Source organism: Oncorhynchus mykiss, chromosome 1 (genome assembly GCF_057628025.1).
Source record: "Oncorhynchus mykiss isolate SJ-2025 chromosome 1, ASM5762802v1, whole genome shotgun sequence".
NCBI lineage: Eukaryota > Metazoa > Chordata > Actinopteri > Salmoniformes > Salmonidae > Oncorhynchus > Oncorhynchus mykiss.
In genome coordinates this window covers 37,673,374-37,687,960 of record NC_143022.1, presented here as the reverse complement: position 1 = coordinate 37,687,960, position 14,587 = coordinate 37,673,374, and the positions used below count along the sequence as shown (strand labels likewise).

General features: G+C 42.3%; 1 protein-coding gene and 1 pseudogene across 2 annotated transcripts; both read left to right on the top strand.

Moving 5' to 3' along the window:
* Window positions 1–1,052: 1,052 nt before the first annotated feature.
* LOC110522098 (proline-rich protein 5-like) lies at window positions 1,053–10,370 on the top strand (annotated as a pseudogene). The gene is made up of 11 exons (XR_016494817.1): window positions 1,053–1,293; window positions 2,942–3,069; window positions 6,898–7,023; window positions 7,455–7,535; window positions 8,131–8,179; window positions 8,298–8,355; window positions 8,602–8,693; window positions 8,964–9,104; window positions 9,287–9,425; window positions 9,528–9,815; window positions 9,973–10,370. The product of XR_016494817.1 is annotated as a proline-rich protein 5-like (transcript).
* A 990-nt stretch (window positions 10,371–11,360) lies between these two features.
* Window positions 11,361–13,087, top strand: tmem60 (transmembrane protein 60). The gene is made up of 2 exons (XM_021600311.3): window positions 11,361–11,568; window positions 12,005–13,087. Exon 2 carries the CDS (start codon window positions 12,079–12,081, stop codon window positions 12,481–12,483), a length of 405 nt encoding a protein of 134 aa, XP_021455986.1. The 5' UTR covers window positions 11,361–11,568; window positions 12,005–12,078; the 3' UTR covers window positions 12,484–13,087.
* The last annotated feature ends 1,500 nt before the right edge of the window (window positions 13,088–14,587 follow it).

The following is a 14,587-nucleotide window of genomic DNA, read 5'->3' as shown; positions in this document are numbered from 1 at the left end:
GCTTAAACTGGGTGAGATTGGGGTCAATGCTGGATATAGAGCAGCATGTTTCTAACCTCATTAGTCAGGACTTTATGGGGAGATAGTGGTCATAATCAAAATGTGAATTCCACATTACATCTAGGCTACAGAAGCCCACAAGAATGTAGCCTGATAGCCAAGAGAATCTTGCCATGAGAGCTGTGTGTGTGTGTGTGTGTGTGTGTGTGTGTGTGTGTGTGTGTGTGTGTGTGTGTGTGTGTGTGTGTGTGTGTGTGTGTTGCGGACTCATCAAACACAAATGCATCGTTTGTAAATTATGTCTGAGTGTTGGAGTGTGCCCCTGGCTATCCGTAAATCATAAATAAATAAAAAATTGTCCCGTCTGATTTGCTTAATATAAGGAACTTGAAATGATGCATACTTTTATTTTTGAAACTTAAGCATATTTTAGCAATTACATTTACTTTTGATACTTAAGTATATTTAAAACCAAATACTTTTACTTTTACTCAGGTAGTGTTTTACTGAGTGACTTTCACTTTTACTTCCGTCATTTTCTATTAAGGTATCATGACTTTTACTCAAGTATGACAATTTGGGTCCTTTTTCCACCACTGGTAAATAGTTACAGCCTGTAACTGTGTAACTAGGAAAAATTATGTTACTAGTCTAATTCAAAACTATTCAGCTCTCCGGAAGGGGAATGTGAAGAGTGCTGTAAAATATAATATAAACATCTATAGGCCTAATTGAAATTGCGCATCCTGATCTTTCTTTTCCTTTTTACAACTTCCTTGCTTGAATTAGAATGTTTATCTCGTCCACCCTACAACACCAGACACCAAAACGCGCGTACACGCTCACATGCCGCTTTCAAGACAACTTATAACAAGGGAAAGTCGGAAATGTCCAACTTGAAACTCGTTACCACTTGAAAAATGTCTGAATTTACCAATAGAAATTCTCTACGCAAAAAAAACGTATAGTTAAACCCGGAGATTCCGCGTTTCCGAGTTGTCTTGAAAGCACCAACAGACGCAAAACACGCAAGGCGTCTGGTCCAGTGGATCAGATCTCGTCAAAACAACACGGGGGCGAGCATGCATGCTCATGGAATGACTCCCGCAGCATAGGTCGCTGGCGCACCCCACATCTGCACCCAAATGGCTGTTTGGTCAGTGCAGACTGGGAATCAACAATGAGATAGACTATGGTGTTTATTGCTAATAGGCTATACATCAATGCTAGTGATCATCCATATATGATATCCATATCATTATATTATAAGCAACACGATCAGGAGAGAGAACGGTGAGTACGTAGCGTGCTATGGATGTGTGTGTACAGTGAACTTTGAATGATATTTATAGTCTAATGTTTAAGGTATGGGCGTCTGTTGATTGGGAAATCTAAGATAGTCTACTGTCGCATTGTTTACATGGGCTAGTTTGTTTGCATATCCTGTAGCACATGTTAAAGTTGTCTACTCCACGTACGCACTGTAATGTAGGCTACGTTCCTCCCTGTGACATGGCCATCGTGTTCTATGATGGGGATATATTTGGAATATATTTCCTTTGTGTAGGCTGTACATATCAAATATCGTATAAAGCAAGGATATTATTATGTAGTCTAGGGGTTCTCATAAATTAACGAGGAAAATGCCCTCGTTTTCAAATTAAAGCGATCGATCTCTAGATTGTTATGGAAGAAAAGGGACCTCAGCCGCTCCGCAAGAACAAATGCAGAATATCCAAATGAATACCCAGACTGGCGTGGCATGCGGGGCAGACAGTCCGAAGGGAGTGCGTGTGTGTGTGGAGTCTGCGTCTGCTCCAACGACCAGTTTACGCAGAGACAACAACACACGCCTGCCATACAAAGAGAATACACACCTGCCATGTTCATAGTCTGACACACATTGCCCCAACCCCTGGAACGTGCTTGGATCCTCCTATTATTATTTATTAGATTAATCTGCATATTGTAATCTCCAGTCACAATTATTAGGCTACAGTATGGCATTAAGTAAATGGTACCATTGGAAGTAGGATTTGTTAGTTGAGTGAATGACAATTTTTTTTAAAATTGGGTTGTAGGTATGTATGTCTTTTTTAGGAACTGTCGTTACAAATTGCAACAGCTCTATATACCAATATCCTTTGTGCAGACACAACAGTGAGGCCTGGTTATTGTGTAGCATTAGACCTGTGTAATATTAGAAGAAATGTATCTCTAATTTCCTTTAGTCTCAGATATGCCCACTGCATGACGTTTTTAGGATCAAAACAACTCTTTATTGATACTCTTTGTTAAATTAACAGAGCGCCTAGAGTGTAGTTTTTCCCAATAACCAGCTGATGGCGCCCTAGTATTATTTGTCACATCATTGGACGACACCTTGACATACTATCAATGGAATACACATCGCATGCAAAATATTATAAACTAAAACTAACCCTTGTATTTCTATTGTGTGTGTGTGAATGCGTGTGTGTGTGCGTGCATGTAGACTGAATGAGTTTGAGTTAGCAGTGAGTTAGCCTTAAACACCCTTTTGATTTCAAAATACCACGGTTGTTACACTTCTCAAATGACAGGCTGCTACAGCAACAGTATCCAGTGATAGAGAGAACATCCAATACCAGGCTGTTCAGAGTTCACTGTGGTTTTGACTGCTCTCTCTCTCTCTTTCCATGTGCTCAATGTTTCCTGGTTGGCTAGCTGCTGTGACATAATAATAATCTATAAAATATAGAGCTGACAGACACAATCAAGTTCCTATTCTGCATGATGAAGAGAAATGCCTGTTCTGTATATTACGGTTCTTTCTGAGCATCTGTCACTTTGAAACCTGAACCCAACCTGAATAATAAGACCCTGGTGAGTCAAGGTTTTCTTGCAGTTAATTGTGTTGATGAATTTTATGTTGTTGTTTTCTCAATGTTTCTTTTGGCAGATGCTGGATGGACTCCGTCGGAGACACAGCTCTCGCCCTTCCCCCCGACCCCTGTCACTCAACTTCACCACCTTCTCAGCCCCACCCCCAAGCCCTGATATTGACAGCAATCATCATCCAATCAGAAGGTGAGGATCAACTCAAAGGATTAACATTCAAAATTTGCCTTCTAGTTAGCCCTCTTATGAGGTTGGGCATAAAGCTATAGCAGGTCTGAAATCAACCCCTAGCCCCATTCCTTATGTAGTGGATGGCAGATGGCGCTACAGAGAGTTGCCCTACAATCTGATTGGTACAACTACCATGGAACTAACTGGAAACTTGAAAGAAATTGATGGGTGTCATAGGGCAGAATTACATTGTGGTAGCATGTTATGGGTATGCTTGTCATCAGCAGGGACTGGGGGGTTTGTTAGGATCAAAATCAATATGAAAGGAGCAAAGCCCAGGTTAAAGGAAAACCCACCTCAGTCTTCTGAAAACCTAACCTTGGGATAGTTTTATTTTTCAGCGAGACAAGCACACAAATGTTAATGCCAAAGACACAACAGAATGGTTTTCCAAGACGTGTTGAGTGTTCCTGAGTGGTCTAGTCTCAGTCCTGACTTAAATTTGCTTGAAAATCTGAGACAAAAGTTTGAATATTGCTGTCCATCAATGATTCCCAGCCAAATTTAACGAGGTTGAGCAATTTTTATAAAAACAATGGATATACACTACCGGTCAAAAGTTTTAGAACACATACTCATTCAAGGGTTTTTCTTTTCTTTTTACTATTTTCTACATTGTAGAATAATAGTGAAGACGTCAAAACTATGAAATGACACATATGGAATCATGTAGTAACCAACAAAGTGTTAAACAAATCAAAATATATGTTATATTTGAAATAGCCACCCTTTGCAAACTCTTGACATTCTCTCAGCCAGCTTCATGAGGTAGTCACCTGGAATGCATTTCAATTAACAGGTGTGCCTTTTTAATCGTTACATTTGTGTAATTTCTTTCCTTCTTAATGTGTCTGAGCCAATCAGTTGTGTTGTGACAAGGTAGGGGAGTATACAGAAGATAGCCCTATTTGGTAAAATACCAAGTCAACATTATGGCAAGAATAGCTCAAATAAGCAAAGAGAAACGAAGAGAAACGATAGTCCATCATTACTCTAAGACATGAAGGTCAGTCAATACGGAACATTTCAACAGTTTTGAAAGTTTCTTCAAGTGCAGTCTCAAAAACCATCAAGCGCTATTATGAAACTGGCTCTCATGAGGACCGCCACAGGAATGGAAGACCCAGAGTTACCTCTGCTGCAGAGGATAAGTTCATTAGAGTTACCAGCCTCAGAAATTGCAGCCCAAATCAATGCTTCACAGAGTTCAAGTAACAGACACATCTCAACATCAACTGTTCAGAGGAGACAGTGTGAATCAGGCCTTAATGGTCAAATTGCTGCAAAGAAACCACTACTAAGGGACACCAATAATAAGAAGAGACTTGCTTGGGCCAAGAAACACAAGCAATGGACATTAGACTGGTGGACATGTTTCCTTTGGTCTGGAGTCCAAATTGTAGATTTTTGGTTCCAACCGCAGTGTCTTTGTGAGACGCGGTGTGGGTGAACAGATGTTCTCCGCATGTGTATTTCCCACCGTGAAGCATGGAGGAGGAGGTGTTATGGTGTGGGGGTGCTTTGCTGGTGACACCGTCTGTAATTGATTTAGAATTCAAGACATACTTAACCAGCATGGCTACCACAGCATTCTGCAGCGATACGCCATTAGGTTTTCAACATGGTAATGACCCAACCCACCTCCAGGATGTGTAGGGGCTATTTTACGAAGAAGGAGAGTGATGGAGTGCTGCATCAGATGACCTGGCCTCCACAATCCCTCAGCATATGTGGGAACTCCTTCAAGACAAAAAAGAAAAGCATTAAAGGTGAAGCTGGTTGAAAGAATGCCAAGAGTGTGCAAAGCTGTCATCAAGGCGAAGGGTGGCTACTTTGAAGAATCTCAAATATAAAATATATTTTGATTTCGTTTAACACTTTTTTGGTTACTGCATGATTCCATATGTGTTATTTCATAGTTTTGATGTCTTCACTATTATTCTACAATGTAGACAATAGTAAAAAATAAAGAAAAACCCTTGAATTAGTAGGTGTTCTAAACCTTTTGACCGGTTGTGTATATTGCCCTAAGAGTTCATCAAAGTTGGTCAAATCTTACTCTACATGATTCCCAGCTGTAATGGCTGCCAAAGGTGCTTCCAGCAAGTACTAACTCAGCGCAGTGGAGACTTTTCCAATTTTGATATTTCAGTTTTATTTTTTCTGAATTTGGAAAATGTTCTAGAACATTCTTTTACTTTGACAGTGTGGAGTAGGTTATGTAGATATATAGGATAAATGTCACATTTAATCCCTTTTAGATGTAACTTTAAAGCAGCAAAATGTGAAAAAAGTTCAAGGGGGTGTAGACTTTCTTTATACACTGTCATCAAATCAAATTTGATTTACAACAGGTGTAGACTTTACAGTGAAATGCTTACTTATGAGCCCATTCCCAACAGTGCAGAGCTAAAAAGTAAGACAACTATTTGCTAAAAATAAAAGGAAATAACGAGACTGTACACAAGGAGTACTAGTACCGAGTAGGTGTGCAGGGGTACGAGGCTGTTGATGTAATTGAGGTAGTACATCATGTACCTGTGGGTAGGGGTAAAAGTGACTTAGGCAATCAGGATATATAATAAACAGAATAGTAGCAGCGTATGTGAAAGTGTGTTTGTGTATGTAGGGTGTCAATATAATGTGTGTGTGTGTGTGTGTGTGAGCGAATGTAGTATGTGTGTGTGTGTTGGAGTGTCAGTGTAGTATGTGTGTATATGAGATAGAGAGCGAAAGAGAGAGAGCCTCAACCAAAAAACGGAGCAAATTGGAACGATATCTGGCCCTAAACAGAGAGTACACAGTGGCAGAATACCTGACCACTGTGAAAGACCCCAAATTAAGAAAATCCGTGACTATGTACAGAGTAGGTGAGCATAGCCTTGCTATTGAGTGTTGTTGCCATAGGCAGACCTGGCTCTAAAGAGAAGACAGGATATGTGCCCACTGTCCACAAAATGAGGTGGAAACTGAGCTGCACATCCTAACCTCCTGCCAAATGACTACATTAAATATGCATGTTTCCCACAGATTACACAGACCCACAAAGAATTTGAAAACAAATCAAACATTGATAAACTCCCATATCTGTTAGGTGAAATACCACAATGTGCAATCACAGATCTGTGGCCCATTGCCATGAGAAAAGGTCAACCAGTGGAGCACAAACAACATTATGAATACCACCAATATATATATATCTGCTTGTTTATCCCCCCCCATTATTCGTGCTACAACTAATTGCACATTGCTAAAACACTGTAAATAGCTGATAATATAGCACTTGAAATGTCTTTATCTTTTTAAAATCTTTTTGAGTGCAATATTTACTGTTACATTTGTTTCTTCTCAGTTTTATTTATTTCACATGCTTTGACAATGTAAACATATGTTTTGTATGCCAATAAAGCCCCTTTGAATTGAATTGAGAGAGAGAGAGAGTAAAGTCACACCATGGCCCACCCCTTGCAAAGGACAGCTCTGATAGCCCCTCCTTCCTCCTCTCTCTCTCTCTCCCGCACTCGCTCTCTCTTCTCCTCTCTCTCTCTTCTCCTCACGCTCTCATTCAGTCTTCTGCTCTGGTCTCTGCCTCGACCAGATGCCAGATGTCTCTCTTTCCCTCTTTCACATTGCACTCTTTCTTCCTTCTCTTCTCTACTCTTCGCATGCCCTCTCTATACTCCCCTATTCTCATTCTCTTCTAATATTTCAGTCTCTAGTCTTTGCTTTAGTTCAATACTTAGTGTGCTGTCTCTCTCTCTCTCCCTCCCTCTCTGCCTTTATGAGGACTCTACACAGGCTGAAGTTGATGAGCTCCCCCAGTCTCAGTGAACTGGGAAAGAGTGAGAAGGGATCACCGGAGGAGAGAGGAGAGAAACAGAAGAGGGCTGGGGCCAACGCTACCTGGAACAGGTATGCTGCAGCCTGACCATGCATGTAGTCTGTGCCTGTTACAGATGTAGGAACTTCATTTGATCACCCTCTTGCAGGATAACTTTACTCCAATGCAGGAATTGTAAAACATGTATTGTATTTTAAGATTATAATTTCCACTTAGACATTTCAGATTTCCCTTACTAAAAATGCTTCAACCCCTACAATAATGTTTGTTAATTATAATCCATATAATAACTCACATTTGTTTTCCTGCTTTAGCAAACACGCTCAAATTAAGATTCTACATTTGTATGAATATGAACTATCATCTAATGGGTAAATGTAATCTAAACAGTACATCAGTACATGTTGATGTGTGTGTGTGTGTGTGTGTGTGTGTGTGTGTGTGTGTGTGTGTGTGTGTGTGTGTGTGTGTGTGTGTGTGTGTGTGTGTGTGTGTTCACTAGCATCCACAATGCTGTCATTGCCGTCTTCCAGAAGAAAGGTCTGTCTGACAATGAACTCTATGTCCTCAACGAAGGTGTCAGGTGAGTTCTAAACACTAACAAACACACACACACACTGGTTTGCTAACATGGCATTTGTGTGTGTGTGTGTGTGTGTGTGTGTGTGTGTGTGTGTGTGTGTGTGTGTGTGTGTGTGTGTGTGTGTGTGTGTGTGTGTGTGTGAAGCCATGTGGCCTTGCCAGATGTCTCATTATCTTTCCAGACCTGACATTAGAGCCATCAGTTCTGTCATATCAGCCTCCATTATAGCCTAGTAAACAACTGAAATCACACGCATCACACACTTGGAGAGCTGAGTCAATCATAGGGTCTATTCCTAACACTGTTTCAACATGTACTTATACCACTGGAGACAAACATGAACAGTACGTTTAAAAGAGAAAGCTGGGTTGCACTTACGAAGATACCATGCAGTTATATGAGATGTACTGTACATTCCTTGGTGTGAATACATGTACCTACACAGTAATATACATGTACTTAACCAATAATATGCTATCATCTAATTTTACATAGTTGGTTTTGAAATGTTGCCTGTTTTGTGTTATCAGTGTATTGCACTAGTCAAATGTACCCTATAGCTCTAGTGGGTGAACTCCTGTCTTTGTTTACTCAGATACCTATTGAAAACCGAACTGGGGTCGTTTTTCACAGAATACCTCCAGGTAAGTGATGGTTCTGTTAATTGGTGAAATAATATCATAGATAGATTGTTTCTGATTGCGCCATAATATATTTTTTATGAAATATCAAGTTGTTTCATTGAACCTCTCTGTCCCTCAGAACCAGTTGCTGACAAAGGGCATGGTCATTCTACGGGACAAAATAAGATTCTACGAAGGTATTTGGGGTGTCTCACTGTTAATTGAATATTAGTAGATGTGTTTACAGAGTGACACAGTAGAGAGCAGTCAGTGCTCCAAAGAAGAAGAGTTGAACTGAAGCTTACATTACCTTTGTCAGGGTCTGTGATGTTCTGTGTTTAACATGCCCAAGTCATCTGGGGCCGTAGGTCCCTAGCAGCTGTGCATTGTGAGATTATTCTCTTACTAACAGCAGACGGTTTGTTCCTCCTGTTGGTGTGCAGGTCAGAAGTCACTGGACTCTCTGGCAGAGACATGGGACTTTTTCTTCTGTGATGTTCTCAATACGCTGCAGGCCATCTTTCACCCAGTACAGGTATCAATCCCCTGACTCTTTTCCTTCATCTCGCTGTCACTGGCTCAATCTCTATGTCACTCTGTCCTGACACTCCTCTAACCTGCTCACCCTCAATCTCTCTGTCTCTCTCTCTCTCTCTCTTTTTATCTCTGTATTTCTCAGCAGACATTAAATAAGAATATTCTCTCAGGTATTTAAAGCTACGTTTTCAGAACGTTACACCCCCCTCTCCTCACCCTTCGCTCCATTCTTCTGTCTATCTCTCCCCTTCTCCTCTCCTGTCTGCAGGGTAAGGAGCCCAATGTGAGACAGCTGGCTCTGCTCCACTTCAGGAACACCATAGTTCTGAGTGTGAAGCTGGAGGACGCTCTGTCTCGGCCCCGCGCCCGCATTCCCCCCTCCGTCACACAGATGCTGCTTATACTGCAGGTAGGTACAGTATGCCTCTCTTTATCGCTCACTTATTTGATCTCTTTTTCTCTCTCTCTTTCGCTCTCTTTTTCTGTCTTTAAATGTTTCCCCTTTATATCTTTGCGTCGTTTTTTCTCTCTTTATCTCTCTCTCTCACACACACACACTCGCTCTGACCTTTCTCCTCTCTCTCTCTCTAGGGTGTCCATGAATCGCGGGGTGTGAGTGAGGACTACCTGCGTCTGGAGTCTCTGGTCCAGAGGGTGGTCTCTCCTTACCTGGGCACCCACGGTCTCTACTCTGGAGATGGCAGCGTGGCACACTGCTCTTGTGTGCTGGGTAAGAAGCATACACTGCGCTGTTCACTCTTCTCCCACTATGTTTTCTCTCTCCTTTGCTTTCTTTTCTCTTTCTCTTACACACTATGCCCCTCCCTCACAGAGAAGCGTTTGCAGTGGTGCTGGCCTAAGCAGCCTGTGGACCAGCCATCTAAGAACCCTGTGGTCCGTTCTAAGAGTTACAACATCCCTCTCCTCCTGACGCCCGTGGCAGAGTATGACCCTGATGCCAGCTCGGTGGGCAGTGGGGGCATCCGACGCCACTCTGCCTGTGAGATCATCTCCTGCCTGGAGGAACAGGGGCTGGCCTACGCTGACATAGCCTCCAGGTCCGACGCATCCACCTCCAGCGCCTCTGCTAACAGGCTCTGTGTGGTTCCACAGTTCAGAGGTAGGTCATCTGTCCTCCTCACTAGGTTTACGTTATGCATGCACTACAAACTGGAAACTTCCAGAGGCGCAGGATGGAAACGTTGCCAGAGTATTAAAAATAAGAAAATACTCTTGCCAGACTGATTGATTCTAACCCACAACCTTCCCTCTGTCAGGAACCATGGAGTCTCCTCTCCCCTCCCCCTCCATCCTCCCCCTCCACCTGCACTCCCCAGGACCCCTCCATGGGACGGAGGCAACAATGACCCTTACGGACATGGACAAGGCAGCCCCCTCCTCTCCACTCAGCGGATCCTCCAGCCCGGAGACCGTCATTGGGCAGGTGCTGGACTCCCTGGACTTAGATTCAGATGGGATATTCATAGAATTCTGCTCAGAGTCAATGAGATATGGTCGGGAGATTAGGCAGAGCACTGAGTAAATGGAATCATGGTTAGCTTGCCCTCCCCAAATATCTTATCTTAGACATTAGGGGGAAAATGCTAAACTGACCTTAGATCAGTGGCTAGGCGAGAGGCAATCTAGACCTAAAAAGATGGTTAAGTGCACTCCATACTTCTCCCCACAAGAGGCCTCTTTTTAGTCAACATTTACTTAGAGAAAAAACTAACTTTTCTAAGCATTTGATTAGATCTGAATATATCTGCTTTTTTGGGATGCTTATGTTTTGCGTGTTTTGAAACTTGACTCTCACCACTATGATGCCATACCTTGTAGGCCCTTGGATGTGGGCCCTTGGATTGTGTCTGGGTTTTCTTCTACAAAACTTAGAGCACTGCAGTTACCATAAAATTAAAAGATAAAAGTAGCTTTTGGAGTAAATACACTATGTGAATGTAATTTGGTCACATCTTGCTTCTCATTCTAAGAACCTGGCTTGTCCAATCTGTGTTAACCTGGCTTGTCTCATCTGTATGTTCCCCTTCCTCCTTCCTTTTTTTACTGTCATACCAAACATGACATGTATGGTGTGACAATGATAGAGAAGTTGGCTAAAGTACTTCTGGGACCAGTCTGTCATCCTCTTTTCAAAGGTCATAAAGCATTCATGTTATGTATTACCCATAAAAACTAAATATTGAACTGTAATTGTTGTTTACTGTTTACTTATGATGGGAAACATAGGGTTTAACGATAATTAATGTTGTCTCATTTACTGTGTTGTGTGGCACTTCAACTGTAAATAAATCGTTTTTTAGGACAGCTAGGTACTGTGAAGTAAGCTTTTTAACTTAACTTGTGATTTCAATAAGGGCTTTTTAACTGAAGCTATTTTTATGATGTTTTACCTCAAACGTTTTTTAATACTTAGCTTTTTTTGACAATCTGTAATGAGACATTTTTATCCAAGGTTGTAATTATCATTCATTTGTGATATCAGATTTGAATAAAAATTCTAATGGCTAAGTACAGATTTCTATTGCCTTAAAACATACATATATATTTAGTGCATTTACTTAATTTATACCATTGACTGAGCTAAACAAATATGAACACCTTTTGTGTACTTTACGGTAATGCTCGATTTCACGTATTTCTTTTCCTTCAATCAGAGGGCTGTTTTGTATGATTGACAGAGAATGGCCAATCCTAGTGGATAATAGCATGGTAAAAAACATGTTTTTAATAACGACAACCGGAAGATCCCCTAGACACCTTTCGTTTTTATCGTAACGGAAAGTGCAATAAAATACAAGCTTTTCGATAATATGGATTTTAAAGATACTTAGGTGACAAATCCTCCGATCCAGGTAAGCAGAATGTTGGTTGGCCATATGTGAGTTCGGCTTGATTTAGCTAGCTAGCTAGCTAGCTAACTGCTGCTAAGCTAATGCTATTTTCGCTAACCAATATTGTTGTCATGCATTTATTTTACTAAATATAAATCGCAATGTATCCAACGCAAGCTAGATAATCTGATCATGATGATCCCCCATTAGAAGAAGTGTGTCAACTAGTTAACGTTAGTGTGCTTGCAGACTCAGACTGCACGTTGAAGAGACTAGTTCGCTACAGTAGTTAATGTTAGCTACCATCAGCATACGTTTAGCATGCCCTCAACCCACAAAAAAATAAACATTGCCAGGAGGACAACATTGCTATACCTTCCTATCACAACCTGTACAATCTGGTATGTTAGCTAGTATTGTTTCACATCATAGGTATGTATGTCTCTCCTATCTTCAGGTTCGTCTCACTCTTGACTTGCCAGTGCCACAGTGTTAACGTTCCCCCTCCAGGGCACCACCCCCATCCCTTAAATGAGAATGTCTCTGGCCCAAAGAGTCCTCCTGACCTGGATCTTCTCCCTCATCTTCCTCATCATGCTGGTCCTCAAACTGGATTCCAAGATCCCCTGGAACTGGTTCCTCATCTTCCTCCCCGTATGGATTTTTGACACCATCCTCATCCTCATGCTCGTGGTAAAGATGGCGGGTCGGTGCAAGCCCGGCTATGACCCGCGTGGAGGCCAGCAGAACCTGCGACGGAGGGTGTGGTACCTAGTGGCCATGTTGCTGAAGCTGGGCTTCTGTCTGACGCTGTGCGCCCGGCTGGAGAGGCTGATGGAAATCTGGCTCAGTGTGGTGTGTGTCCCCCTCTGGGCCCTGCTGGTCGGGGCCATGGTGGAGCTGGGCTACAGTGTCTTTCACTACCGCAGAGAGTGAGAGGATGGAGAGGGAGAAAGATGGAGATTGATTTTATTTGCTCCGTCTAGGATATAAAGACTGCAAGTTAGTCTGTAGGGGAGATGAATGTGAGATTGTTGTAATCCACTGTAGGAGAAACTGAACTGAAGAATATGGAGATGAACATTTTTTCATTTTCACTACAGCAAAGACTGAAAGAATGGGAGGGAGATGGAAAAGGGAATTGATTTAGTTTACTCCACTAGTACAGTATGTAAAGACCACTACAAGAGAGACTACTACAAGAGCGACTAGTGATATGGCAATATATTTTATGGGTTTATGCTGCTTACAAATGTAATCTTTATTTAACCCTAGTGATACAGCAAGAAATGTTGCAGCCATGTTGGTCTTTGCCATGATGGACTCTGGATGAGAATTCAGGGTATTCATAAGCAGACTGGACCTCCTGACAGACTGACTGATCTGTGCATGTGCCTTTGTTACTCTCAGATAACTGGGACCGTTAGGTCCAATGGGTTTATATGTGAACATTAATTATGTGTCTTTTGAAGTGGTAGGGATCTGTTTTTCTGTGGATACGGAGAAACACACACAAAAATAAATATTTACAATTCCTCAACTTTGTTGGATTGGTGTGAGCAGTATGACCCATCTTTCATTTATCTAATCACATGCAGATTAGTGACTACTTCAAAGGGAGAAATGAAGTGTACATTCTATAAGTGTTGGAACAAGGCTCTGAGTCTGATATAAAGAGAATTACATAACTGGTAACTTGACCCACTCCAAAGAGAACAGAGGCAGGGATTACCTGCCCTCTGGGGTGTTCTGTAAGAGGTCAGCTTATTGGTGTATCATGGACAGAACTCGTACTGCTACTGGCAGCCAGGGCATCAGGGTTAGAAAGTGCTATAATAACTCATGTCTTCTGTGATATTTTGTTGTTTGCTAAGGCAGAGTTTCTCAATCTAGTCCTGTGGCTCACCCAGGAGGGTGCATGTATTTGTTTTCTGCTCTAGTCAAGCATTAACACACCTGATTGTACTAAGCAAGTAATCATCAACTATGTTAGCGGAATAAGGCCAATGCATGGACCTGGGTTAGAACCAACATGTGCATATTTTTGGAGTCTCACAGGAATGGATTGAGAAACACTGTACAAAGGGCCTGTTGCTCGCTGAAGGTCTGACAAAAACCTCTAGAACCTTCCCTTATTTTTTATCCGTTAAGCTACAGCCACACTCAGATGCGTGAACATGGATGAAATCATATGATTTTCACTCAGTGGCCAGTTTATTAGGCCACCCTGTTCACGAAAATGGATTGCTCCTACAGACAGTGAGTCACGTGGCCGTGGCTTGTTATATAAAGCAGGCAGACAGGCATCCCGTTACTGTTCGATAGAACGTTAGAACGAGTGACCTAAGTGACTTTGAGCGTGGTATGATCATCGGTGCCAGGCTCGCCCGATCCAGTATCTCAGAAACACCCGTCCTCCTGGGCTTTTCACGACCGACAGTGTCTAGGGTTTACCGAGAATGGTGCGACAAACAAAAAACATCCAGTCAGTGGCAGTCCTTTGGGCGAAAACAGCTCATTGATGAGAGGTCAAAGGAGAATGGCAAGAATTGTGCAAGCTAACAGGCGGGCCACAAACAGAGATAACAGCACAGTATAACAGTGGTGTGCAGAACGGCATCTCGGAATACACAACTCATTATCCTTGTCACGGATTGGTTATTGCAGATGACCACACTGGGTTCCACTCATATCAGCTGAAAACAAGAAGTGGCGCCCGTGAGCACGCGATCACCAACACTGGACAATTGAGTGGAAAAACATTGCCTGGTCCATATCTGAACAGTGTTTCTAACCAAACCCAATAGATCATCTCTGGGATGAGGTGGAACGGGCTGTTCACAACATGAATGTACCGCCTCCAATCTGTAGCAACTCCATGATTCCATCGCATCAGCATGGGCCAACATCCCTGTGGAATGTTTCCGACACCTTGGCGACCCCCCTTGGGTTGTGCCGTGGCGGAGATCTTTGTGGGCTATACTCAGCCTTGTCTCAGGATGGTAAGTTGGTGGTTGAAGATATCCCTCTAGTGGTGTGG

Excerpts from the sequence above, each read along its gene's own strand:
- tmem60 (XM_021600311.3), top strand. The coding sequence starts at position 12,079 with ATGAGAATGTCTCTGGCCCAAAGAGTCCTCCTGACCTGGATCTTCTCC.